This window comes from Pungitius pungitius, chromosome 16 (assembly GCF_949316345.1).
Source record: "Pungitius pungitius chromosome 16, fPunPun2.1, whole genome shotgun sequence".
Lineage (NCBI taxonomy): Eukaryota > Metazoa > Chordata > Actinopteri > Perciformes > Gasterosteidae > Pungitius > Pungitius pungitius.
Window position 1 is genome coordinate 11,660,990 of NC_084915.1, and position 27,789 is coordinate 11,688,778.

The 27,789-nt window shown below is 44.5% G+C and overlaps 1 protein-coding gene across 2 annotated transcripts in view; it reads left to right on the forward strand.

Moving 5' to 3' along the window:
- The first annotated feature begins 337 nt into the window (after positions 1-337).
- Positions 338-27,789, forward strand: part of tiam1a (TIAM Rac1 associated GEF 1a) — a 45,291-nt gene continuing 17,839 nt past the window's right edge. Inside the window, exons 1-14 of one of the 2 annotated variants that reach the window (XM_037467095.2) lie at positions 338-608; positions 12,956-13,061; positions 14,067-14,719; positions 15,410-15,696; positions 16,743-17,015; positions 17,105-17,336; positions 17,976-18,148; positions 18,743-18,967; positions 20,324-20,509; positions 22,402-22,548; positions 22,850-22,924; positions 25,419-25,589; positions 26,529-26,633; positions 27,567-27,648. In XM_037467095.2, the coding sequence (XP_037322992.2) occupies positions 14,074-14,719; positions 15,410-15,696; positions 16,743-17,015; positions 17,105-17,336; positions 17,976-18,148; positions 18,743-18,967; positions 20,324-20,509; positions 22,402-22,548; positions 22,850-22,924; positions 25,419-25,589; positions 26,529-26,633; positions 27,567-27,648 (2,602 nt within the window). In that variant the 5' untranslated portion in view covers positions 338-608; positions 12,956-13,061; positions 14,067-14,073. Of the gene's footprint in view, positions 609-1,288; positions 1,509-12,955; positions 13,062-14,066; positions 14,720-15,409; positions 15,697-16,742; positions 17,016-17,104; positions 17,337-17,975; positions 18,149-18,742; positions 18,968-20,323; positions 20,510-22,401; positions 22,549-22,849; positions 22,925-25,418; positions 25,590-26,528; positions 26,634-27,566; positions 27,649-27,789 lie in introns of those variants that run through there. The other variant, XM_037467096.2, reaches the window with a different exon arrangement.

Genomic DNA, 27,789 nt, shown 5'->3' on the forward strand with positions numbered 1-27,789 from the left:
TTTTTTTTTTTTGGTGTGTGTAGAACTTGAGGCCAGAGAGCCAGCAATTAAAAAGAGGACTGGGACATCTAAAAGCTCAAAGGCACAGACCCAGCATACATGCTGGCAGTCAATTGGCAAGCCGGGGGAGGTGAAATTTGAGTGAGAGAGAGAGAGAGAGAGAGAGAGAGATAGAGGGAGGGGAGGCGAGAGAGGGGAAGAGGAGGAGGAGGAGGAGGAGGAGGAGGAGAGTGAGTGCATGTGGGAGAGAAGAGAAGCAGAGAGAAGAGGGGGCGGGCTCAGACTCAGCCAGCGCGCACACACACACACACACTCACACACACACACACACCCTCTCCTCTGCCTTCAGTCTGGTCTACGCGTGAAAGAGGCAGCATGTGTGAGTATGTGCTGTGATGTGTGTGTGTGTGTGTGTGTGTGAGTGAGTGTGTGTGAGTGTCTGTGTGTGTGTGTGTGTGTGTGGAGTCAAACGCTGCGCTGGAGTCCAGGAGACGTCTCACTAATGCAAGGATTCCCCTGTTTGCTCTCGGAGAGGATCCGAGCAGGTTTTAACCACCACTGGGAATTAGCTGTTACTCGCGCAGGAAACACTGGGAGCTTAAGTAAAGGTAAAGAGATTCCTTTCATCTTTTCTGGTTGTTTTTCAGGGGACTTTTGCGAGTGACAGAGATAGAGTTGTTTGGGTGTTTAAGTTAACTGGCTTCATGTTGTGCGTGTTGGTTTGTTAACCGTTTGGGTCAGTGGTAATGCATCTGTGAGAAGGACAAACGGAGGCGAAGTCCTAGTGAGGAGTTCAAATTGGTGCTTTTGACCCCATGGTCCATATATGTATGTGTGCCAACACTTTTAATAGGATTTCTTCCACAACGTGACTCTCTCTGTGTGTAATTTAACACTTTACTATTGTTTGGTGGTGGCTCTCTTTCCCTCGATGGGGTGTTCCCTCTCTCACACACACACACACACACACACACACAAACACCTATTTAGAGTATATATTTAATACCAGAGAACAACAAGAAAAAAAAAGCCTTTCACACATTTCGTTCAAATAGCTGATATGCATGGTTCAGTGGTGTGTTGAGGAAAGCACTTTATCAATCATTAATGTTCCCACTGGGACCGAGGTAATTTAGTGATAACAGAATAGCTTAAGAGCCCTCTGGACTGGTACCACCTGACGTTTCCCCGCCATTGAACAAACCGCTCGGCTCAAAGGGCAAATAAAGTAATGCATGGGCATATTTGACTGTGTGCTTTTACATAAGAAGGACAAAGAACAATTGACTTATAATTCATTCTGGAAATGACTCCAGATAAACACTAAAGTCATGGTGACTTACCAAAAGCTTGAAGAGAGACGTTGCATGTGTGCGTGGAGTTACGTGTGGAAGTATTAATAGAGGGTTAGGAGAGAAAACACTAGAAAGACAAAAGGGAGACCTCAGAGCTACTTTAAGGAAAAACAACTTGGCTAAGAGCGACAATGACAGAGACAGAGCGTAAAGGTAATATTTTGTAAAGGTGTAATTTGACCTCTTGCTTATTATTTCAGATGGATTTACCATCTCTCACTCGAATGAGTGTGGGTCAGACATGTTAGTACTCAGCGGTCAGGGTCATCTTAAGACTTCCGGACGGACTAAGAATGATTGGGGGTCAAAGGGAACAGCGTCTCCGCTGTCCTTTTTTTTGCAAGCCATTTGGTTATTTAAGTTCTAGATTGGGTATCAGGAGTGTTTCATCAATACATTTCTATCAGTTATCATAGTGTTTACAGTTTGCTGTTTAATACTGCTGTGGCATGCAAAGTCTATTTCTGATAGAATCAAACAAGAAGCCAAAATACCTGTAAATATTTGGCTTTTTGTCCAAACAGCTTTGTGGTTTCCTGTTCTTTCACCGTGCTACAATGTATGGACTTCAGTGGTTACTCATTAAGTCAGTAAACCTATTTCAACTTCTGAATAAGAATTCATATAAGAATATTTGCACCCACATTTTGCAACAGACTTTGCTCTTTCTTTTGGTTTCATTTTTGGGAAGCGTGAGGGACTATCCTTCCCTCTCCCTCTCTCTCCCGCCTTTCTCCCAGTATCCTGCCCTCATGTTATCTTTCTTGCAATTCAGCGCTTCAGTTGCTGCCACGAGGAAGTTGAATATCGTCCGTGGGTTTTCAGGAAGTGATCTGTGAAAGGATTTATAGTGGCAGATAAAAACTGGTGTGTGTGTGTCTTTTTTTTTTTGCTGAAGCACGGGGATGTGAAAAGAGGGGAAAAGCCATTATCTCATACACCCCCATGCAGGTTTACGTGTATGTGTGTGTCCATTTACTACGTCTGCAAATGTGTGTTCAGGACAAATATGTGCGCATCCACGGGACCATGTGCTCCATCTGTGTACAGTAAGCTAATATAGTATTTGAGTGTGAAAGGGGGGGATGGGGCTCGGCTAAGTGAGCCCTGTGGGTGTACGGGTGTATTTGTATTGTGTGTGTGTGTGTGTGTGTGTGTGTACGTAGTGACCCAGATTGATACACTCAAGTCCCCTCACCTACAGGCAGATATACAGTAGGTAAAGGCATATTCTCTTTAACAATGACCAGACCAATTGAAACAATCGTTAGATTCGTTCTGTAACTCCAACCTTAATCAAATGTCCCTAAAGTGTCATTATTTATCTTGTGTAGGGACATTTATATGAGACAAGTACACACAGTCGCAGAGGAAACAAACTATATATTTTTCAGCTTTATATTAATATAAGTAGAAATATCTGTCTTCAGGGTTTTTTAATTATCCAACCAAAAAAAAGAAGCCATGACTTTAAATCATACTCCTGCTTCTTTCTGCAGATGTATCGCTCATACAGTCCTCCATGCGTCAAATACATTATAGAAATTGCACGATTAATCGTGCAATTTCTATAATAAAACAACATGGAACAACATGGATTAAACAACATGGAACCCCAGCTTGATGCACATACTCTCACATCTTTATCCCCCCACAGCGACTCTCCTGACCTTGTGGCAGAGCAGACGGACGCTCTCTCTTTATGATCATAGATACAGTACACAAGTTGCAGTCTGATGAGCATGTGGCCGGCACGATAAAGGGATGATGCAATTAGCATAAAAGGGATGATCTCTCCTCTCTCTCTCTCTCTCTCGTCTTCCTCTTCTAACCGTTGTTAGAAAATGCTTCACTTCCTCAGAAGTCTTCTTATTTCTGCTGTTAAGCAAATACGGGGCTTATGCAGCCCCCCCAGTGCCCGTCTCCCCACATGCAATCAAGCTGTTTAAATGTTTGTGTTTAACTGTGTGCCTGTGGGTTCTCTGTCTCTCTCTCTCTCTCTCTCTCTCTCTCTCCCAATTCCCTGCTCCCTGTCACTTGCAGCCCGGTACCAGACAGATATTGTTGAAGTCTGTCTCAGGAATAAAACAAGACAAAATGTTATTCTGTGGTTATCACCGAGTGTGTCTAATTAAGGTGCAGCTTCTGTCTGGCTATGTTCAATAAGAAGGGGGAATCCCCTTCAAGTGCGGTTACAGCGAACGGCAAAAGCATCGGATTGGCTGACGACGTGAATCGGAGATGTTGTGAGATGATTTGATAAACAGGAAACGTAGTGAAAATGCGTTTGTGTCATAAACCATGCTGTCGCTCATTATGCTGAGACACGTTTTCTTTACGTACAGATGCGTGCAGGCGGATCTTTGTGTGTTTGTCTTCTCTTCCCCAGGCCTTTTTTTTTTTTTGCGTTTAACCTTTTGAAAATGTGAGACATTGTGCAACACAAGAGTGGCTGAACGTTATGTTGAACTGACGTGTTTGCTCATGTGCATTGATCAGGCAATGTCGCCCGTCTGGTTGAGCAGCACGACAGGCGTTGTTAGCAGGGGAGTGGGAAACATCAGGTGAAAGAACTTTTGCCGTGCGCCAGACTCCTCGACATCAACCCCCTGATGAGAAGAAGAGGGGGAAAGATGCAAAGGGAGTGGGAGAAGCAGAAGGGGATGCCTGTAATTTGTGGAGGGGATCAGACGGGGGGGGGAGGGGTGTCTCAGAGCTGACATGAGCTGGCATGTTCACTCATTTCCCATCTTTTGTCTCTTCTGTGTCTGCTGTTGAATTGGGAGTTTCTTCCTTCCTCCCTTCCTTCCTTCCTTTGTTGCCTCCCTTTTTCTCTTCCTTTCTTTTTTTCATCTTCTTTGTCCCTCTTGCTATCTCATCCCTCCTTCCTTCCTCTCTCGGTGTGACAGCGTTGCCATCCCTGTCATGTCTGCCCATTATCTCTGATCAGTGTTGCGTTCCAGCCCACACGTCGGCTCGGGCTGCCAACCGATGATGTGTAAATGCGTGTGTGTCTGCCCATGCATCTACATCTTATTTCATATACACAGGGTTAGATCTTCTTATTGCCCTTCATTCAGAAGAACATATATGCATCATTTTGTACAAAGCTATTATTTTATTATTTGCCTTTCCAAAGAAGTACAATTTGAAGTCCATTCGCTGAGACGATGTCACCTGAAAGATTGAGAGAGTGGAAATGCATTTCTGTGGGTAGGGCTAGATTTAAGGAGGAATTACTGTGGGAGTGCAAAGAGTGTCTTCAAAGATATCGCTTATGCTTTGTTTGCACAGGAGGGAGGGAGGGAGGGAGAAGGGGGTTTGGCCCGGGATTTCCTCTTTTTTTTATCTGCTTGGGAATCTTTACAACCGCTTTCGGTGTTTGTGTGTTTCCGTCCAAGTTTACAATCACGTGTGTAATTAAAGCAAAGGAAACAAGCCACTTGGCCCTTGACTCTCCTCTCCTCCTTTTTCTTTCAACCCCCTCCATTACACTAGTTACATAAAGGGAGCGCTGACCAGCAACTCAGTGCTCATCACATAGTCACACTTCAGCTTCCTGCCTGTTGACCTGGAAGTGATAGAGTGGGATCGTATGAGGCGGTTTCAAAAGCCTCTATATGTGCATTTGTAAGTGTGTGCATGTGCAAATATGTGTGCGAATACGTCTGAATGTGCGTGGGTCTGTTCGGGGGAGTTGAGTAGAGCCAGAAGTAAGGCTTACAGGCAGAGCTGCATGGTTTCTTTTTTGTTCTTTGGACTTAGTTTCTTCTGTGATAAAAACCCCTGTGGTGAGCGGCGTGTGTTTTTTGTTATTGTCTCCTGGTGCGTTGGTTTTAAGACACGTGAATGCGTGTGCATGTGTGGTCGGATTGCCTTTGTCCTCTCCCCTCAGGCCTGCACTCAGACGTCAGTGAGTCATGTGGAGCTTATACAGGTCACTAATGCACTGGGTGGGGAGACTCCATCATCGTAGCCACTCAGAGCCCAAACAATGACCTCCAGCTCGAGTCCACACACGAGCTCCCAAACTCCCAGGAAATGGACCCATTGACCTAGATCCAACTCCATCCACTGAAGAGACGCCGCATTGCTGACATGTTGTTGACATCCCTGTCTCGGTGATAGTTTTTTTGCCATCATCGTTTAAATATTGGCTGGAATCCAGAGGGACTTTTATTTTAGTGGCCCGGGATGTGATTACGGTTTACCAACCTTTAAAAGCTTTATAGTGGATGAAGTTAACCCCCACTGGTTTATGTTTTTTATGTTGCAGAAAATAGAATTAACATGATTCTTTTTCGGAAGTCACCATGTGTTGATCACAAGCTGCATGTGGTATTTGGACACTAAATTAAATAAAACAACAATGTTTGAGTTTATTCTAGTCTAAATCTAGTTTAGTGCTGAACTTGACCAATGGAACTTGACCAGTTAAAGCTGCTAAAACAGCTTGTAGTCATGGAAATATTCAAAAGTCGGGGTGGTAATTCTTATAGTCACATCTTACTCTGATGATTGGGTGTACGCAATGCAAGAATGAAGAAGAAGCAAGAGAGACGGTTGCTTTTTGCACAGTAAACAGTGCACAGTGTGTATAAATAAATACATAATTACAGTAAGAAAATGTGTAAATTCTCCATTCTTGAGTGTATATTTACTGTAAATGTGTAGATATGCTACTCTTAGTTTAGTTATTGGTAACAGCTTTTGCCTTTTGGCCAGTAAAAACCTTTACAGGAGTGTAGCCACACTGTATTATGGTGTTGGTCTCTGTTGGCCCGAGAGGCAGAGACACAACATAAAGACTTTGTCTGTCACATCCTTGCTGAACATGCCTTACCCCCATCTCTCACTGCAGCGCATTGTCTCTTCTTCAAGGGGATTCTTTGTTAGTCTGCTGTTGACCCAGGTGCAGGGATCCACTAAGATAACTTCCCTTTCCACCTCCCCCCGTCTCTCTGCAGTATACCTCTCCACCTTTTCTTCCTTCCCTACCTGTGCTTGGGCCGTGAAGCCAAAGGTAATGTAGCGTTATTACAAAGGATTTGCAGAGCCTCCGCAGAAATCTTAATTTTATGAAGTGATAACGTTGTCTTTGCATCATTAACAAGTTGATCAAAACCAGGTGGAGCTAATACCTGCATATTGCATTGTTGCAGCATTTAAACCCCAATCCCCTTGTTTCTCTTTCTCACGTCTTCAATAACTCTCTCCAAATAGTCTTCCCCCAGCCGCATCGTTACTGACAACAAATCTGACCGGTTCACATGTGTCCTACTTTGAACTGACACAACATCTATCTCTATCGGCCCCTCGGGACCTATCAGCACCACTCCACCTCTTTACCTCTCATGTCTCCTTCCACCTCAGCACACATCATTCATCCTTCTACCTGTGGCCCAACACTCTGTTCCGCTAGCTCTAACAGCCTCTCATCCCCCCTTCAACACCATCATTTTTTTTCTTCTTCTAGCTTCTCTCATCCTATCACCCAGTCTCAACATCCCACCTCAATCAGTCTACCCAAAGGCCTAAAACCCTCTCATCCCTCTATCTCACTCACGCACCCTGTCATTTCGCCCAATAGTGAGTGTAACCTGCCAATTTTCGCTCTATTCAACACCTGTCCGTGTTCGTCCGCGTGTGTGTCAGGGAAAAAAGAAATGGTGACGAAACAAGTATTTTCAAATTTAAACCTGGTATATATATATAGTATAAGAAGTATACCCTTATGTGGAAAAGAAAAAAAAACAGTAATTCGGCTTCCTTTCCAGGGGAAAGAGGAGATCGGGGGTAACATGGAGGAATCACCTTTTCAAGATGGTGCAACAAGCTATCAAGCTATAGCATGATTCAATTATTACAGGCTCAACAGCTCTTGACGTTTGTCTTGTCCCACGTCATTACTATACTGCCACGTCAACCAAGCTGAGAGGAATTTGTCTCACTGTGAGTCGCATAAAAGAGGAAAACAGAAGACAAATCCGGTTGGCCGAACAGCACAGGATTCAGTGCGGGAGTAATACTACAGATATTGAAGTATTCCTATTCTTCTAAAAACACTTTCTTCATCTTATTTTCCCACTCCTAGCTGCTCCTCCCCCAGGCCGCCTCCTGCCCCGCAGGGTTTCTACGGTTACCAGCTGAATCTGGAGCACAGTCAATGTTTCGTCCCGCTTCTCCTGGATAATTAAACAACACTTCTTGTTCTGACGCTCGCATATTTGGAGCAAGCAAATCACCGCATGAATATTCAGTTGATTGGTTTTCATGACTGGGTGGCGATTGTCTGTGCAATCACTATTTCATTAGGAAGGACGAGTGAGCGTTGATTGTGCAATAGCAGAAAGAAGATGGACGATTTATCAGGCTTCAACAAAAAGCAGGTGACAGTTTGCCTTTGGTCCTGCAACCTGCTGCTCGCTGCGGAATGTACTCTATGAACAAGTGGCACAGTAACCAGGATGGGTTTCATTTAGGCTTACTCTTTGATCTCCTCATGCTCAGCTCCTCCTCTCGGAACGAGCGGGAGAATGGAGTGCTCTGATCATCCGGTGTAAATGGCCTCCCGTTTCAAATATACATCTCGAAACGATCATAATTGGAGGCTTAAAGCCGCGAGGGTTTCCTGTCTTTCAATTCAAACAGGGACCCACGGATCGCTGAGTTAGCTTCTCGGCAGCCACAGAGTGGAGCGTCAAAAGGTACCCGCGCTCAAGGACTCTCCCGGGCCTCACACTCGATGCGGGACTTGCGGTGGGAGGATTTTCCTTAAAATATGGTAATCCCTGACTGCACCGTGCCGCAGAGACAGTCTGGAATCTCAGTTAAGGAGCGTACAGTGTAAGCCCCTTGAACGACGGGGGAGCGCATTTAATGAAGTTAGTGACACTTGAGGAGTAAAGTTGAGGCAATTGGCTCACACTGAATTCCACTGCCTTTTATCTTTTCCACTTGATCCTCAGATGACACACAGACACTGACCCCAAATCTATATATATTGTGCAGTATCTATTTCTTTTTTTAGTGTTATTTCTATTTTTTATTTAGTTTAGCATGTTTTTTTTAAAGAAGAACCTGCAGTGAATGACCACCATCATCGCAATCCTTTTTTGTGCCTATTTTTTTTTAAATCTCCAGTTCTCAACGACAGTTCGAGGGGAACATAGTAAATGGAAAGCAATCGTCTTCATTTTTTCCCCCTCTGCACTTTGATGTCATCTTTATGCTTTGCCCTCCTCTGTGCCCACAAAATGAAAGCACTTCAGGAAGGAATTATCATTTGTCTCTTACCAGTTAAAAGAAAAATGAATGTTTGGTTTTAAACAGCAGCCGGGACTCAATGTTTGCAGCCAAGCTGTTTGTGTGTGTGCATGTGTGTGCGCAAGTGTGTGCTTAAGCTGAGAGAGGGGGGAGGTGGCGTGTGTCTTGTCAGATCCCGAAAGGATGAATAAGAAGCTAATCTCCCTCTTCCAGGGAATTCTACCAGTGATGTCTGAGACACTGCCGTCCCAGGGGGACTGTGAGTGCACGGGGGTGTGCGCTACAATAGGTGAATCTCCGAGCATATCTGACCGTTATCCAGATACAGTTCCTCTTCAACATGAACAATGAGGCGGCCCTCATGTGAGCATGCAGACGGGCCCGGACAAATACTTCCACAATCCTCATTTGTTTGGACCAGTGAGCCTGCTCCCAGTTCTGATTCATGTGTTTTGTGAATATTTGTTATCTTTCACAGCAGACGTACATGCATGCATGCATGCTGCAAGTGTTTTTGTGTATTTCTGCAGGTGTGCACGTAAAACCAGGGAGCATGGAGGGGCTCCCATAAAAATGTCTCCCAGATTCCAATGGGGTTCTATTTTGACTTGCTTGGAATGAAGTTTGCTCCATCAAGAAAATTCCCCTGTTTACCCCCCAGAGAGAGTGTTGACCTCAACAGGGCATAAAGCCCAGGCCGTGAGGTGGTGGTGAGGGGGGGGGGGTACGTTAACCATTTGTGGAATGCAAAAGGTGCGAGAAGTAGGCCTCGGGGAAGGGTGAGTCCATAATGGGATTCAATGCTCGACAGAGAGCTGGGGTGGTCTAAGGGTGCTAAGAAAGTTGAGGGAACGTCCGTCAAGCTAAAAGCTTCTCTGGTTACAGAGTGCGGACTACTGTTGCTGCCTTAAATGTCTCTAAAAGAGTTTGACTCTTGACTTTGAATCATTTATTGGGTTGTCTGTGGTGCTCTGGTCCCAAAAATGTTAAAGTCCTTAGAGACTGCCTATAGTGCCTCCAATGGTAATTCATTTAAAAACAGACACTTTAATCACCAACAACTAGTTTGCGAGTCTCGAGAATTCATTTGATTTTAGTGCAGCAGCAGCGTCCGCAGCGACCAACCAGTAGGTTAAGAATAACTACAAACTCACAAAGCCAAAAAATACTCAACATAAAGAAATGGAATTATTTACTGTTCATAAAGCCAACAGGTTAGAATAGAATAGCCAGACAAATATTAAGACTTCTACATGAGTAAAAAGTACAATTGTAAGTATATTGTAAAAGCGATTTAATCATTTTCAGCCAATGACAGGCTTATAAAAGCAATGAGACAGGTTTTGTTTGGCTTGATTTGGAGTACAGTTCAGCACCTCCACGTCATGTGTGGTTTGAAACTAAAGAGCTGAGCTGTGTGTCACGTCGGGTGTAGCTGTGAGACAGGTGCAGAGATGAAAAGATTGGCGGGGGGGGGGGGAGGAGGGTGTGCCTGCTGCGTGGCTGTTCTGACAGGCCTTTGGTATTTTTCCAAGCAGAGTGAGAGCGTGAGCGTGCGAGTCGGAAAAACCTGCTCGGAGATTTCTCCCGGGAATTGTGCAGCGGCGAGTGACTACGAAGCACGCGGGGCCTTTGTGCTATTGTCCTCTGTCGTATGCGGCAGAAAGCGGTGTCAGTGATGGACGTGAGAGCGCAGAGGCGTCGAGCATCTTTTCCAGCTCCAACGGTGGCAACAGAGTTTGTAAGCTCCGGTACCGAGTTGTGTCCCACGCCGCAGTCGGGTGGCACATTCGGGCCCCGCTGAGATGCCCAGCCGAGTCGGATTTTTTATTTTGATGTGTAGTCTTTGTGAAAAATTCAGTGAGCATTAATCACATAATAAGTTTAAAATGGAACAAATGGACTTGTGTTTTTAGAAAGAATTTAGAATTTTTGACCAATAAAATCATTTAATTTGAAATGATTATTGTTCTTTGTCCTCTCATCAGTGTGTGTGTGTGTGTGTGTGTGTGTTGTCTGTTAGTCCGCCCGGTAATGCTTTGGCTGCTTTTACGCAGGCCATTGTATTAATACACCGTCAATGTGTTAATATACCGCGAGATTGAGAGACTGAGAGAAAGAGAGCGAATAATTATGTTTCCCCTTTTGTCTCGGCTCCCTCAATTAAGCCCCGAAGAGAGGCAGCCAAAGCAAACGTCTACTTATCCACTTAAACCTCTGCAACAATAGGACTCCCCAATTTGTCCCCATCTAGCTCTCCCCCCTCTCTCTCTCTCCCAGTCTTCCTTTCCTCCTCCCCCGGTTTTCACAGCGTTCCATATAAAACTTCTATTCATAGCACAGCCTCCCCAATATATATTTTTTTCTTCCCTTTTCCATTCTGTGTCTGCACCAACACCCCCCCCCCCCCCCCCACACCCAACCCCCCCCTTACCTCATCGAGCGATTTGGCCTGCAGCCTTGCCTCACCTCTCAGCTCTACGTGGGTTTAGCAGAGAGCCCCTCTTCCCCTCCCCTGTTGCCCCTCTGCGTCGTCCATGCTGCAGGCCGCGGGGCAGAGGAGAGACCAAGAAACTAAACACTTTAGACTGTACAGGGCCGGAGGAAAAGGCAGCGTTTGCATTCCCCATGCGTTGTGTCAAACCCAGGTTGTTCTGTTTGTTTGACCTCTGTGTGTGTGTGTGTGTGTTTTTCACACAAAAACCGAGACAGATACACTTATAAATGAGCTGTGTGGCTTAACAACAGTATTTGTGTTGGTTTGTACGTTTCCATTTTGTTCGGCGTTACAGTAACTTTGCTTTTAATTCGCCCAGTGACGGCATATAGCTATAAAACATTTTAGGTATTAGGCCTCAAAGCACAACTAGCTCCAAAATAAATATCCAACACCTGCCACGCATTGTGTCTGCATTTTACAACGTGTGTTTCTGTTTGTTTTGTGGGGTAGGTGGCCAGCATGTGGGTTGGGAGAACTTTCATCGGGCCCGATGGGCTGGAGGAGGGATGAGAAATAAAGGGTGGAGGGAGAGGAAGAGGAGGAGAAGTAACAGGGTTAAGTTCAGCTTATATAACTGCTTCCCACAGCCAAGGAGAAATGCGCTGCACTTACGTTTGGCTGCAGGAGCACACAGGGGGGCATGGTGCAAGTTGAACCAAACATTGCGTATGGTGTACTTGCTCTGCAATCTTTCAATTTTAGGGAACAAATGCTTTGTTTGCATTGTGAAATTTCTCACCAGATCTAAAGGATCTAAATACCGTGCCCCCTCTGTGGATCGGCATCTGCTTTGCAATTGATAAAGGCCGTATTTCTCTCCCTTGACAGTGAAATGATTGCTCTTCCATTTTATCCTGCTTATATGCTTATCAGAACAAATCTAACAATAGTGTTGACATTGAGATCAGCAGCCAGTCTCCCCGCCTCTGAACTCCAGGTGACTGACAAGGATCATTTGTTACATCTGCTTCGCTCTATTTATAAACTACCAATCCAAAATCCTTCTGTGAGCTGAAAATATCTGCAAAACTACACACAAATGAGTGCACTTGCGTATTTCCCAATTATATATAGCACATTATGAAAATCGTGGTCTACACTAAGCAGCTCAGGGCTGTTATTAAGGAAAATTAGGGGTCATATTGGAAAAGATCATTTAATTGAGTCTGAGGCAGGAAATCATTCTCCAAAGCCGCTTTCATGTTCTGTCATTTGAGCAATAATGTTCGTGTGTGTGTGTGTGTGTGTGTGTGTGTGTGTGTGTGTGTGTGTGTGTGCACATCTCTTTGTCTGCAGGGTTATCCCTAAATGATTTATGCACATGCCTGCACATGCCTGTGTGGTTTCAGGTTGAGTTTCAGGGTGCAGTTCTAAGAAATTGCGATTGGTTGTTTGTGACTTTTTTACAATGTTCAGCCTCATACCTCTGCTCTTTGTTTCTGATGATCTGTGAGTTTCTATGTGTGGATTTTTGAAACCTCTCCTGGTCTTTCCTGCCTATCTTGCACTTATCGTAACTCCAGGCTTAGTGACCACAGTGTCCTTTATTCTCTTTCATCCTGCATGCCGTCTCTTATCCTTTCGAATGCTTCTCCAGTGAGCTTCACAGCTTTCCTTTCTAATATGCTTCACCGGCTTCCTGTGCCGTACCTGGCAGATGCTCTGCAGTAGTTTTTAGAACCCCCTTCCCCTCCTCGTCTTCCTTCTGCTCCCATGTGTGCGTGTGTGTGTGTGTGTGTGTGTGTGTGTGTGTGTGTGTTTTTGACACATTGGGTCACTTTGAAGTTGTGAGGGCTCCAGTCAAACCCCTTCTCTCCCTTCCTTCCCCTCTCAGAACAATCTGACACCTCCGTGTGACGAGGTGTGGAGGATCATGTGGTCGGTGAGAGGTGACACCACGCTGATGAGGACCAATTGATGATGCGGCTGCTCAACCAAAGGTAACCGCAAAAATGCAAAGCATTTTATTTTATATAGAACTGTAAAATCCAGTTTATTTGGATGTTCTACTTTACTTTGCTACTTTATTTTCTTTCACAAACCTAACACAAGAGAATTCTTGATTATAATTTGTAAAAAAAACGATTTTGCACTTTGAGTCGCCCTCTCAGTTTGAGCCCACATGGAGAACCTGGTGGGGCGGATTTGACAACGTGTGACTCAGAGAGGACCAACTGATCTGTCAGTATTTGACTCAGCGGCTTCATGTGCTTATGTAATAGAGAGCAGCGCGGCGATTCAGGATGCTGGGATAACTTTACGGAAAACATATTTAACGTTTAGGGAGAATGGCTAAGGAATCACCAGTGAAGGGGAGAAGTGCTACAGTATCAACCAAGCCAATAGACATTCATGCTGAGACTTCATCAAAATGGATAATTATACAACTTGAATTAAAACACAACATTTATAAAAAAGGAGAAGGATTTTTTTTTAAATGTCTTAATAGTCACCGAAATCATTAAATGGGTCAGCAGCAGAAAAAACCCTCATGGAAGCTTCTGTGAAATGTTAGCTTTGTCTATGCTCCAAATCAATTTTTAATTAACCCTGTTGTCCCTGTGCTACCACATTGGAGTGCGTTTTGCTGAGCAAATCACCATACTTTCAGGTCAGTTTAATGCGTCCCAAAACTAGCAAGGGAACCTCCACCTCAGTTGTGGACACCTGATCCCTGATGTCATCTGCCCCACAGCTGAACTCAACAAGACCTTTTAAAGAGATCCTTGATAGCTCTGATGTATCACCATTAGTGAATGAGCCATTAAATGTTACTCACTCATCCAGCTAAGGGATTGACCTGGTTTTACGCCATACTCATGCAAGAGTAAACCTGCCAGTGCCATAAGAGGACAAAGCCCACAATTCGGGAAGTGATTTAAAATCAATTAAGAATAAATATATATACAAGCTTAAAGAATGTGTTTCGTCCTTTCGTCCTACAGCTGAATCATGGGAAACGCCGAAAGTCAAAACGGGGACAGTGGTTTCTACGGCGACGTGACGGCGCACCTCTCCCGCAAGCACACGTCCAGGTCACTCCGCATCTCCAGCAAGCAGCCGGTCGCCCGCCGCTCTCGCCACTCTTCCTCGGTGAAACAGGAACACAGAAACTCTGATGCCTCAACGCGCTCCTCCAGCACCCCGAGCATCCCGCAGTCCTTGGCGGAGAACGGCCAGGAACCTTTCACCGCCACGGACGCGTTCGGGGACTTTGGCATCAACCCTCACTGGACGCAGCGCGTTGCCATGACGATGAGGCCGGAGTCCTACCAGCAGGACGACGACCCGTCGGCCACGCCGACTCCCGAAACCTCGGAGGCGGACACTGTCGCTCCGGCTGGTGGAGAGGACTCCATGGGGGAGGAGGAGGACGTCGTTGGGGAGGAACGGTACCTCCAGCGAATGACTGAGGGTCCGCGGGAGGGAGGGAGCTTTAAAAAGAAGAGGTCCAAGTCAGCCGACATGTGGAGGGAAGATAGCTTGGAGTTCTCCATGTCGGACCTGAGCCAGGAGCATCTGACCAGTACTGAGGAGATGATAGACGGAGGAGAAGAAGAGGTGGAGGAGCAGTTCACACGCCCCAGAGGCAATGCAGGTGAAATGAAAGGCTATTATCTCACAGATTTCATATTCAGTGTTTTCAGGGAGTTATTCAGAGGCATATCTTTTAGGTACAAAGACGACCATTGTCATTGTCAATAGAAGTGGAAATAACACGATAACAAAAATCTTGATACACTCAGAATTTACTTTTCACAGCAACCATTTCTGGTGACTGAGAAATGGCTTTGTGTGTACGTATATCTGCGTGTGTGTGTGTGTGCGCAAAGGGGTGCTTGATTTGATTCATTTTACAGGTGATGAGGGGGAGGAAAAGAAATGCACCAAGACACTCACCGAGTAGCAAAGAGTGATTTGAAGAAATCGACTGATTGAGGGTTAGCTGCCCGGTAGTTGAGTTGCACGCGGGGTCGTTAGCCTTAATGGCTTCTAGGCAGGCGCTCATGGAGATCACAGCCGCATTAGGCAGTAGCTGGTAACGTAACTGCTGAAGGTTCACGCGCTGCCTCGGGTTGCAATGACACACACACACACGTTGGTTCGAGCTCAATCCCAAAAAATCCCTCAGACAACGAATGGAAAAGGTTAATTCATACACCGAATGTGGCAGAGTAATCTGAAAGTAACCGACAGTAATCAGAATACGCTGACCTCTCTCTCCCCCCCCCCCCCCCCCACACACACACACACGCAGCCTTGCAATAACCACCTGTGTGTATTCCAGGCTCAGCTGAAAGGGCATCGTCTCTGGACCATCTGTGCAGCCAGCAGAGTCCCGGCCTCAGGGGGCAGAGGAGCCGCTATGCAAAAAACCGGAGAGAAGCCCCATGTGATGAAGATGGAGGAGGGGAGGAGGGGTTGATGTCTCCCAGCGAGGAGGATGGTGGCGGCTACGGAGCGTTCACGCTCCCTTGCCGACGCTCCCACTGCCTGTCGGAGGGCTTGGGGGGGCTCGGGGTCCCTGCCGCACCGTGCCCCGGTTTCCAGGGACGGCGTGCACAAACTACTCAGGTGAGATTATGTGTGGTGAATATATTAACATATTAAGTGTGCAAAGGAGGTGACACATGGATAAGGTTGCGTATTTGTTCTGTACTTTTCTGTTTCCTCTGTCTGTCCTCTACGAAATAAAGACCCCTAAACGTAGAGGACTTTGTTTACCAGTAGTACCCAGGAAGTTTACACGGTTCATTGACAAGACAGAGTTACAGCAGTTAACATTTTGTGGACAACCAGACACGTTTCCTGTGCGTGGTCATGCTGTGAAGTTGTGTGTGTATATACAGCCAAGTGTACTATGTATATTTGTGTAGCTGGGAAAGGGATTACATGGAGTAAGGCCTGGTTTACATTCCCCCCTCCAGAAAGGAAAGCATCAAAGCATAATATCTTTAATGTCCTGTTCCATAACCACACACACTCTCCTAACATGGATAAATATCCACTCAAAGATATTTTTAACATCCTTTATAGCTTTTATACGATGTTAAAAAAAGCACATTCACCCAGAGGATTACAGAAGAAGCAAAGTCACAGTTATGTATCAACACAAAGCCAATTAACAAGAGATTTGAGGGACAAAACAAAGCTGTCCCCATCTTTTCCATGTGTCATTGATAAAGAATAATTACCAAATAAGAAAGAAGCACTACAATAGCAAACCAGGCTTTTCTTTCAACTCTTTCCCAGAACCCCCCAAGCCCCCTTGGATAGCAGAGCACACTAAGTGCTTATGAGAAATTCATCTAGCCAGGCTTAGGGGGGTCGTTAGACCGGATATAAATAGACAACATAGCAAAAGAAAGAGAGTGACTCAGTTTGGTGAAAGAAAAGTGTGAAAGCACAGAGAACCTCTGGCTCCAAGTAGAATATATATTTTTTTTAGCTGAAATCCATAAATACAGGTTGTGCACAGACACATTTTGATTCTCTAAGGCACTCACACTCAAATATAAACCCAGCAACCCCTTGTGTTGTCCCAGCTATTTGCGGCATCGTTTGTGTGCATTATGTCATGTATTGATGTGTTGCTCCTTGCTTTTTTTTCTGTCTCATAGGACATCTCTGGGGTTTTGGGCGAGGGCAGTGAGTACGGCGACAGTGGCATCGACGGCGTCACCGCGGAGACGGACGGGGACGGGGAGCTGGTGTCGCGGCGCTGCAAGGCCATGTCGGCCTCCTTCTCCGTCTACTCGGCTACTGAGAGCAGCCTTTTCAACGGGAGCGATAGCGGGAGCAGCAGTGCAGGAGGAGGGGAAGGACGAGCAGGCGATGGAGGCAGGGGAGGCGTGTACGAGAATTTCCGGAAGGAGCTGGACAATCAAGCCTGGGTTAGTTACTTCTAACTGTCTTATTAAAGAAGAAAAAAAGGATCTCGATAACAGACCATTTTAAGTTTTCTCCGTCGCTCTCCTGTCAGACACATCAGGGTCGGGACTGCGCCGAGGAGGCCGGATCTGCCGTGAGCGACGAGCGGAGCAGCTGCACACTGAGTGGTGCGTATCCAGCGGACATTCTGATTGGCTGCGCACAAGGCATAGTCAGGAAGGCGGGAGCGCTGGCTGTGAAGAACTTCTTGGTTCATAAGAAAAACAAGAAAGTGGAACCTGCAACAAAACGCAAGTGGAAACACTACTGGGTCTCTTTGAAAGGTGAGCATGGAGCCTCCTACTTTTGTGTCTGAAATTTTGACCTGTGCTTTATTTTAACAAAGTCATGATGTCCTATTTAGATAAACATCTTGTATGTTTAATCTCATTGCATGTGTTCGATCTCTCTGCCTCCTTCTCCTGTTGGACTGTAATCACATCAGTCTGTACGCAGTCCGTGCCCTTGGTTGTCGCCTCCGTCGTCCTTTCTCACTCCCTTCCGTGCGGCCTCACGTTTCCTCCCCTCGGCCTCATCACAATTTAATTTTACGGCGGCCTCCGTGTCAAATCTAATCTCATCCTTGTGAAATGCATAAGATACAGCATCCGTAGCTGCATCCCTGCCTTACTCCTGTCCAGCCCCCAATGATAAATGAATCAGACTCTCTCATATAATTCATCCTGACCCTGTCATTCGAGCTCCGATCAATGATTCAATTATTATTTTGCTTTCTGAGGATTAAATACATTATTAGCATAAAATGGAACATTTTTAGGGTATTTTCCTTCTGTTGCAGTTTATGAGGTAATTGCTACATACATAGATCCCTGCAATGTATTAGTCATAATTCTTGTTTCAATCATTTTAGCTAATTGGTAACAGCAGTAACAACATTTACTTGACTTTCTTCTTCTTCCAAGGCTGCACTCTTTTCCTGTACGAGTCAGACGGTCGTTCCGGGATCGACCATAACAGCGTTCCCAAACACGCATTGTGGGTGGAGAACAGCATTGTCCAGGCCGTACCTGAACACCCCAAGAAAGATTTTGTCTTCTGCCTCAGCAACTCAGTGGGAGACGCTTTCCTCTTCCAGGTGAAAGAGATACCGTAATTAAAATGAACCGTTATCACATAAGAAAAGCATTTTTTATTTATTTTACTCAAACATACAGTTAAGGCTAAAACAATTGTTGTATTTGAAATTCAATAATCAGTAATTTCATTATTTTCTGGACATGGCATGAAGTGAGAGATCACTAAGAGTGACAAAGATGGATGGAAGTAAGAGGAGACCTAATTTATCTTGGGGTGTGTGGCACATAAATACATGACATTTAGCCATGTGTGGGAGATAAGCCAGTGCAGTGTCTGTGTTTGTTTTATGTGTGACATGTTTAAAGGCCACACTGTCATACTGTGACTTTGATCCACCACTGGGCCCATTGTGTACTGTTAAAATGTGTCTATTTATATGCATGGCATCTGTCCACATTGATGTTCGATCCATGAACTGGAACATTAGTAATGAGATGAGGATGAGATTATTGTGACCACCCTCTGCCAGAGGCTAATAATTGGACTCATGTTTGTTTTCTTTAAGCTGCCAACTCAAGATTTTTTTTCCTCCCCCCCCTCGTTATTCTTCAGATATCAGCAATTATTTCTCCCTTATTTCCTCTCCTGTCAGACGTCGGGCCAGACAGAACTGGAGAACTGGATCACAGCGATCCACTCTGCGTGCGCCGCTGCCCTGGCCCGGCAGCACCACCGGGAGGATACGGTTCGACTTCTGCGCACGGAAATCCGCAAACTGGAGCAAAAGATCGACATGGACGAGAAGATGAAGAAAATGGGAGACATGCAGCTGTCGACAGTCACTGACGCCAAGAAGAGGAAGACCATTTTGGAGCAGGTGGGCCTTACATTCGTGGTGTGAATGAGTCATAATTGATGTCCATTTGACACATATTTGACTGATGCCAATCAGGTTTGTGCTGTCGATCAGCCAGCTGAGTTCCTTGAACCTCCAGTTGAGGGAAAGCACCGTAGGCGCTTCACAGACGCACATCTTCGTACCTTCAAACGTCCCTGATGCCTTCACGCGCTGAAATCTCAGCACTAAATCACCCTTACTGCATGCCGTCATCCAGGCGAAATGTTCTTGGGGAGTACTTGCAACGACAGATGTGTTTAAATATTCTGACCGCTGCTCATTTATAAACACATTCAAGTGCAGCAGAATGCAGAGTATTTATAACACATGTTGAAACGCATGCAATCCTTGAAGGAAAATCTGCAGGTGACATTTCCATATATAATAGCTGTTTTGAAACAAGTCACAGCTGGAATTTCAAAGCTTCTTTAGGATGGGGCTGTTTTAAGCTTCAGTAGGATTTTGCATTTCTTTTTTCTTTTTTTTAACTCCATGCAAGTCTGGATTTGCCGGTGAATGTTAAAGCAGCATTGCATGTAAACATTGCACGGGGTCTTAAGAATGTGCCCTTTAAACAATAGAGCTCCTTGTGGGAGCGTCTTTGTATGTGTGTGGCACATGGTTGTTTGTGTGTGGCACATGGTTGATAGTCAGTAAAAGAAAACCATATTACATAAAAAAAAGAGCAGGAAGCAGTTAATCTCAACCATGCAGAACGTGTTCCATTTCTGAGAACCCAGTAGAATTTGATTGCCTACTAAAAAAGCACATTAACCAAATGGTGGGATCAAAGGAGTGAAAAAACTTGAGGCTGCTTGATTCCATCATTGTCTGACTTTTTTTCAAGATCGTTGTCTGGAACCACATTAATCTACAAAAAGAGTTTACATAAGCAGACATGCCCCGGATCAACGTTGATTTAAAGACTTGATTTAAAGCAGTTAAATTAATTCCTGAAACAAGTTAATGAAGGTAAAACAAGGGGAAATTAAGCCTAGATTGTGTTTCATTTTAAGTGTGTGTGTGTGTGTTCCTTTGTTCCACCTCCCACGGCCCACCCTGTGATACATTTCACATAGCACAGCAGGTCGCCGACCGGTGGGGGTTGTGTTGATGAGTAATACCTCTCCACAGGGGCTTCAGCACTCCCACATCTCACTCCTCTTGAAATGACCAAATAGACAACTAACAAAGGCCTGATATGTTTTTTTTTTTTTTTTAAATTACATCCGTGGCCAAATTGGAAGAAACTCTGTGAATAAATCTGGATCCAGCCTGCAAAGTTTGCTTATCTTGCATGATCACAAGTCAACCCTTTCGCTTCCCCTCTGTTAGATCTTCTTGTGGGAGCAGAACTTGGAGCGGTTTCACATGGACCTGTTTCGCTGCCGGTGCTACCTGGCCAGTCTGCAGGGCGGCGAACCCCCCAACCCCAAACGGCTGCTGGGCTTTGCCTCGCGTCCCACCAAGCTGGCCATGGGACGACTTGGCATCTTCTCCGTCTCTTCCTTCCATGCGCTGGTATGATAAGAGTCCATGCACCCACTCACAGTTAAGAACACGCCCAGTGCTCATGTCAGACTATTCATCACTTTCTCCTTCACCTGCTGCAATTTGACTCTGAAACCCAATCACAGCAACTTAATCGAAAAATTCGAAAGTTGGTCCCACGTGTCTCTTCATGTTGCTGTATGCATTGCGTGAGAGGTTCTTACCGCTGACCTTCAATATGAGCGCAGCTTGGGGGTGTGTTGATCCGGCTGTCAAAGTGAGGATTTTATCACATACGCCCACTGAAAGAATTTCTGCTTGCTTGAAAAATACATTACATTACACGTCATTTAGCGGACGCTTTTATCCAAAGCGACTTCCAATAAGTGCATCTCAAACATAAGGATACAGACTCAGAAGAACAAGTAACAAGAAAGTGAAATTTCATCAAATCAGCCGATTTACAACTTGCTATAGATGAGAGCCATTGTAAGTACAATTTAAGCGCAACAATTTGTTAGTGTTTGTAGACGAGGTACAGTCTGAAGAGGTGAGTCTTTAAGTTTGTAAAGGCTCTCTGGCGGTCCTGATGCCGTCAGAAAGTTTGTTCCACCACTTCAGAGCTGTTCTGCTCCATGTAAGTAAACAGGAAATAACTGTTGATGTACGCTTTCATTTAAATATCCGCACAAACCGTATTCACCTCACACATTCAGATCACTCTCCTCACAAGTCGTGACGTTGACAGCCTGGGCCCGAAAGCTAAAAGCCATGGTATTTTGCTCAGAGCTTTGAGGCGTTTGTGCGTTGCCACCTGATTTCTCCAGGATTGTATATGATGAAGGTGCACAACTGCACACTCGCTGGACTGATCTATGAGCTGCAGTGTATTGTGTTGCCGTGTGCGCTGCCAAATGTCATTCAGGAAACAAAGAGTTGAGTGGAGAGAGAAAAGACATACACACGCACATTAAAAACAGCTTTGGTTGAGAGTGTTTTTTTGTGACTGGTGGATCAATATGAACTCTGTTTGTGAGCTTCCATCCCTGAGGCACTTTCCCACAAACAGGCTTAACACTTTGCTCTGTTGACCCCTCCTTCCTTTTACTGCCTACACCCTCACTTCCTTTGTCTCCGTCTGTATTTAGTCCCTCCTTTTTTTAGCACTGCCTTATTTGCTCCATGCTTTCCTCCTCTGTGTCTCACACTATCACTGTTGTTCTACATGTTTTTTTACCCTCCACCAAAGAATCCTTTTTTTTCTCCCACATTTTAAATGTCCTTATTGCATAAGTGAAATATTGCTGTGAATAGGCACTATAGGCTTTGCTATATAATGATCTAAAAGGAAAATGAAATACAGAGAATAAACAACTAACTTGGTTTATTAAATAATGATAATTATGATCTTGCCACTTTGTCGCTTTTCCTCTTTCACAAAAAGGAACATCATTTTTATTACTTTCTTCAGTCTCTTTAACATCATACTTGTCATTATCCATACCCAACATGGGCATCGTAACAGCATAGTCCGTAAAAAAGGCCTCTTGCACACACTTATATAAGATGAGTCTTGAAGGCAGTTTGACCTATTGCGTTTGAAGTGTTTGTGCCTCATGAGCAGTGACTGGAGAGGAGACCAATAAGCACACCTCCACACTGAAGTACAGCATGTTCAGAAGTGACATGCACTGCGTCAAAGTATGCACTTGTGTGCCACATAGTCAGTCAGAGCTGCTCACAGCCAAACAGTTCATGTGTGAAGCAACCCACAAATGCCAAGAGTGGTTTCTCTTTGAGTGTGTCGTGGGTCACGGAGTGCTTGAGTGGGTTTAGTATGGGACAAAATAACAACGTTAAAATAACTATTTGGATAGATAGTCGTACATTGCTCAAATTTTCTATAACAATCACGTTCACAGGTGTCAGCTCGCACTGAAAGCAGCATCAGGAGGCGGAACCAGGCCATGCCTCGAACCTTCAGCAAACGTCGGAGCCGCTTCTCATCCCTCTGGGGCCTGGACACCACCTCAAAGAGGAAGACCAAGGGACATCCCTCCCTCAACCAGGTGACTATGGTGACACACCCATTCTACAGGCTTATGTTTGACATTGAAGGGGTAAAACTGTAAGATAGTAATAGTTAAAAAGGTTATGTTATCCTTTAACTAAATAATGCAATTTGAGTAATACGGCAACAACATTTTATGTACGTTTTGGTTTTAGTATGCATTTCAAATGCTCAACAAAAAAGGGATTACAGGATGGATACATGTTTTTAAAGAGTTGCTTTTACTAAATACAATGGCTGCAATGTTTTGGATGTATGTGGATGCATTGGCAATGTCCTGTTCTCCGTGGTGGTTGCAGGTCTTCGTTGATGGGATGGAGCCAGTGAAAAAGCCATTGGAGCGCATGTTTGAAGACTCAGCCAGTGAGAAATCTGTAAGAGCTCAGACAAAACTACACACATGGCTCAAATGTAACTTCTTATTAAGGACCATAAGAGAATTGCATCCACTCTGACATTATAGACGTGGGCTCTTTTATACAGAGCACCAATGTTCGATGTAAGATTTTGTGAAGGTTAACCCAAATTGTCACCATTTCCATTGTGGTGACTGTTGATGTCCATACAATAGTAAGGGTCCTCGGGCTGAACACTATGTTCCTCCTTCTTTTTGTAGTTTGGCATTCACAACAGAAAACTAGATCAAATGTAGCCGTAGGCTAAATCCTTGTCATTGTTTGCCGCTCACATAAAGCCTACATAAAAATCACCAGGGTATCTGATGAACCTTTGTACTTGGATAACGGGCTTCTTAAGACCCCGGGGCCAGCCTCGCTGGATTTTCCACCTTCATTCACATAACTGAGATCCTTTTGGGGCTCTAGCTCTTCCTTTGGTAGCTTTTCTGGAGGAAGCACAAAATCCCTCCATCCTTCTGCATCAATGAGCATTTCCTTGAGGTCATTTTCATGCTTCTGCTTTAATGTTTTCAGACGTCTACTTCCCTCCTAGCTCAAGAGCGAAAGGGGAAATGTTGGACTGTAAAACTTTAAAAGCTGCAGAATTCCTTCTTTCCTCATTGTTTTCAGATGATTCTTGAGTTTATTTCCGTCTTCTGCAGCTATTTTTCCTCCTGCACCACTCAGGAAATGATTTGCTTCACCAGACTTTGAAGGATCAACTCCTTTTTCTTGCTTTTAAGCATTCCGCGTCAGAAATACTGCCGTTATTATTCATGTCTACCATCTTTTGCATGTCAAAAACTATTTATAAATATATTTTTACAGATTTATATTTTGTTATTTTAATTTTCAACAGCTAATTCCAACACTCTTAGCATCCTTGGCTACAACTGGCAGGGATAAATCTGAACAGATTCAGAAGATTAGCTTTCTGATAGTTCAACAAATTAAGCCAACATTTGCTACAAAAGGACCTTATTTACCTTATCCCAAGGAATTATAACTTTGGATGAACTGTAAGGAAAAAATGTCCAATTACACATGGGTTGTGCAAGGACAAGCATGCAAGCTCAATATTTTATGAGAACTGGTAGGCAGCAGGGGTTTGGGGGTTGGGGGTTGGGGAGGGGGGGGGGGGGGGGATCTCTGTGTGAACTCAGTAGAAAACACTCACCCACTCTGATTGTGGGGGCCCCCAGTGGCTCTGTGAGAGATTGATTTCCTTCCACCCACTCCCAGCTTCAGCTGGCAGGGTATGGAATGACAGCGAAGTAACACATAGCAAGTGACATGCTTCTGGAAATGCTGCATCAGTAGAAATGAGAATCTCCACTGAGATGACTGCAGCTCCAACCGTTCACATCGGATGGGCTCGTCCCAGCTTTAAGTCTCTGTTTATTCCAGGGAATCCCACTGATGGCAGAAAAGGGGGGAGAGAAACAAAGATAGTTTAGTGTGCTGCCTTGGACCTGAGCCCTCCAGCAGTGGCATCCTGCATGGGCCAGGAGGGGAGCCAGATGGTGTCGAGCAGGGCTGGGGAGATCAGGGAGTTGGGGGGAGGCTCTTGTTTGGGACCCCAGTCTGTTGTCTGTCTGAGAATTTGTGTGTTTTTCTTTTAAACCTTGTGGGTCGGTGTTTTGTTTCCGAATCCAAAAAAATCCAAAAATGGTGCATCGAGAATGCTCCTTCAGTTTTTAGTCTCAATTTCCATCTAGCTTAAAAAAATAGATTCAGATAGTCCATTAAAGCAGGGACCACCGGCCCGTATTGTTAACGGTCAACACATTTGTTTGGCACAAATATAAGATGGGGAGGAGGAAGATGATGGAATGGTGTGCAGATACAGGGGAAAGGAGCACCAGAAGGAGAGGCAATGTGAGGGAGGGGGGGGGGGGTTGCAACAGAGGAATGAAAGAATAAATGAGTTTGTGGAAAACCTGTTACTCGATAGGAGGAGATAAGGTATCAGTGACAGACAGTGTGAGGTCGAATAGATGAGACAAACAAGGGAGAAGAGGCTGACGTGGCTGCCAGATTGTCAGAGGTCAGACTGATGGGTCTAAAGGTCACAGACGCTGCTTTGAACAGACTGCGCACACATATGTAACGCATACCCACACAATACAACAACTGTATCGAGAGGCTCTCATCGACACGAATGAATTAGATTTTGTTATCAGATCTCCTGCTGCTCCGAGGCCACCGTCAGTGTCCACCCGATTTTTCAAACAAAGCAAATCTGTGTTTTTTATGTGAATAAGATGGGTAATGATGATGAATTATGAGGATTACACCCCGATTTTAGCAATTGTAATTTTAGATAAATTATTCTTCACTCAGCCGAATCTAATTTTTCTGATAAAATTGAATTAATTAAGGGACGCCTTCTGTTTTCACCGAGCACAAAGTCGACCCAAAGATGCATGAACTGTCTACGCGTGTGTGTGTTTATGTGTTGGATTTTCAGAAGGAGAAAGAGGGCTCTGTGAAAAATCTTCCTCAGCAAAACGTAGACAGCGACATTTGGGTTCCTGATTACCTGGCTCCCTCCTGGGTGTGTCTGCCCAACAATCACCCCGTCTTGGCCATCGTGCAGCCCGGCGAGACAGCGCTGGAGGTCCTGAGCTCCATCTGCAAGGTGGGCCACTGCTGATAGCCGGGGGGAAAAAAGCAGAGCGCTTCAATTCACGGCATTTAAGAGTGATATTTACAGCCTGCACAAATATATAATGACAAGCCTAAATGCGGTAGCAAAACTGGTCAACAGTCAACAACTGGTTGGCAGGCAAATAATTCACTTAAACAGGTTTGCCAACCGCATGCAATCCGGAAGAAAGGGCCTCGTAGAATTGCCCGCTGCTCTGTGGATGGGAGTTTTGAACACAGAATGATAGTCAACAGATGAGTTGAGTAATGACACTATAGATTTTCCACTGTTGACAGCTGACATGTGAAAGTCAACAATGGAAAAATATCTTGTCCTATTGAGTTAAATTCTGAAACAAATGTGGGTAGAGCCGAGATGTGAGGCCGTCTGGTGTTTCTACATAGCCAGAAAAAAAAAACCCATTTCATACGTCAACAGTGTTCTTCTGCTCATGTTTTCTTCAGTTTTTCTCTTCTTCTGCCTGATTGGTCACAGCCAGAGACGCACTGGAATAATGATGTCTAATAATACCTATAGGTTCCATTAACGGGTCTGTTGAAACACGTGGGTGCAGCTGATTGACGTGTTTGGGCGTTTGTGTTCATGCATACTATAAAAATGTCACAAGGAACTGGAGCATCTAATTCATGGCCCTTGTGGTCCATGCAGGCAGATACATGTGGATTATATACATGGTTGGACAGATGTATGTCAGGGTACGTCATGAGCTATCTAGTGTGGTAAATGGTGGTACATTTTTGGATAGTTGAGTGTAAAATGTCATCCATGTGTTAAATGTAAATGAAGACATTTGGCTTCAATTCACACCAAGAAAATCACACAAATAATTTAAGGAATGATGTCTCTAATTTTAGAAAGAATAATAAAGTCTATGTTTTTTCTTCATTGCCCTCCTGTCTCCCCCCCCAGACCCATCAAATAGACCCCTCCAGCCACTACCTGCGTTTGAAAATGTGGATCGACAACCAAATACTCTTTTATGTTCCCAAACTTGAAGAGGATATTTCTGATCTGGTAAGGAATCACACACTGAAGCACCTTGATGAAAACTCATAAAATGGAAGGAATATGCTGTTATATCACTGTATGTTTGATTCAAGTTTTTTTCTTCTTCATTTTTTATTTCAGTCTCAGCCGGGACCCAATGTTCTATTTGGATTTTTGTTTTTCACCTAATTACTAATTAATTTTTCTTTCATTCCGGGTGAATCTGGGTGAAAGCTGGTGCATGTTTTATGACTTGGTTGACAGATATAAATTTTCAACGCAATACAACGTTCCCAGGATGCAGAAGAAGCACCATCGCATACGCTATAAATTATGCAAATTAGTATTCAGAGTGTATTATCTGCACTATTATTCATATGAACAATTACTCTCATTGAATAAAAACCTCACCTCTTCATTATTCTGCCACTGTAAACCCCAAAATGAATTCTCTTTGCGACAGTGCTTTGTAGGTGACACAGTGAACTCAAAGTCTCAAAGTAAAATCCTTGTACAACTCCCTCAATTTTCCTCCTTTTATCTTTTATCTCCCTGCTTTGATCAGTGACTCTCTTCACCCTCTTTCATCTTCCGCCTGTGATATATATATATATATATATATATATATATATTTATATTACATTATCGTGTCTCTGCAGTGATGCGAATTACGCGCGGCAGACTTCTGTCCCTGTTGCTTGGTGTACACACAGCTGTGTCTCTGCTCCGGCCCGCTGCGAGGTCGAGCCCTTGTCTGAGCACCCACTCACTTCTCAGACTTGACTTGAATTTTGACCCCGCAACCTTCACATGAGATTGCCTCGTTAAGCAGCCTGAATAATACATGAATCCATTCGTTCTTCATTGAGCGCGATAACGTGACCTTGACCTTTTCCATCCAACAACATTGCAATCCATCCATTTTTTTCTCAATTAAATAGAATTTTTGTGTGTTTGCAGCTCTACAAAGAGATTGAGGTTCGCCCCAAACTTACCAAGGTGATCCGGTTTGACAAAGCAGAGTCCAGCACCATCGGATTTGGTATGTTTTTCCTCTGACAAAACTCCTTTTTCAACCTATTGTCTTTAATTTTGAATCAAATTGCTTTCTTAATAGAATTCATTGAGTCATGCTCTGTTAGTGACTAAAGGGGGGAGGGAGGGAGGGAGGGTGACCCAGTAT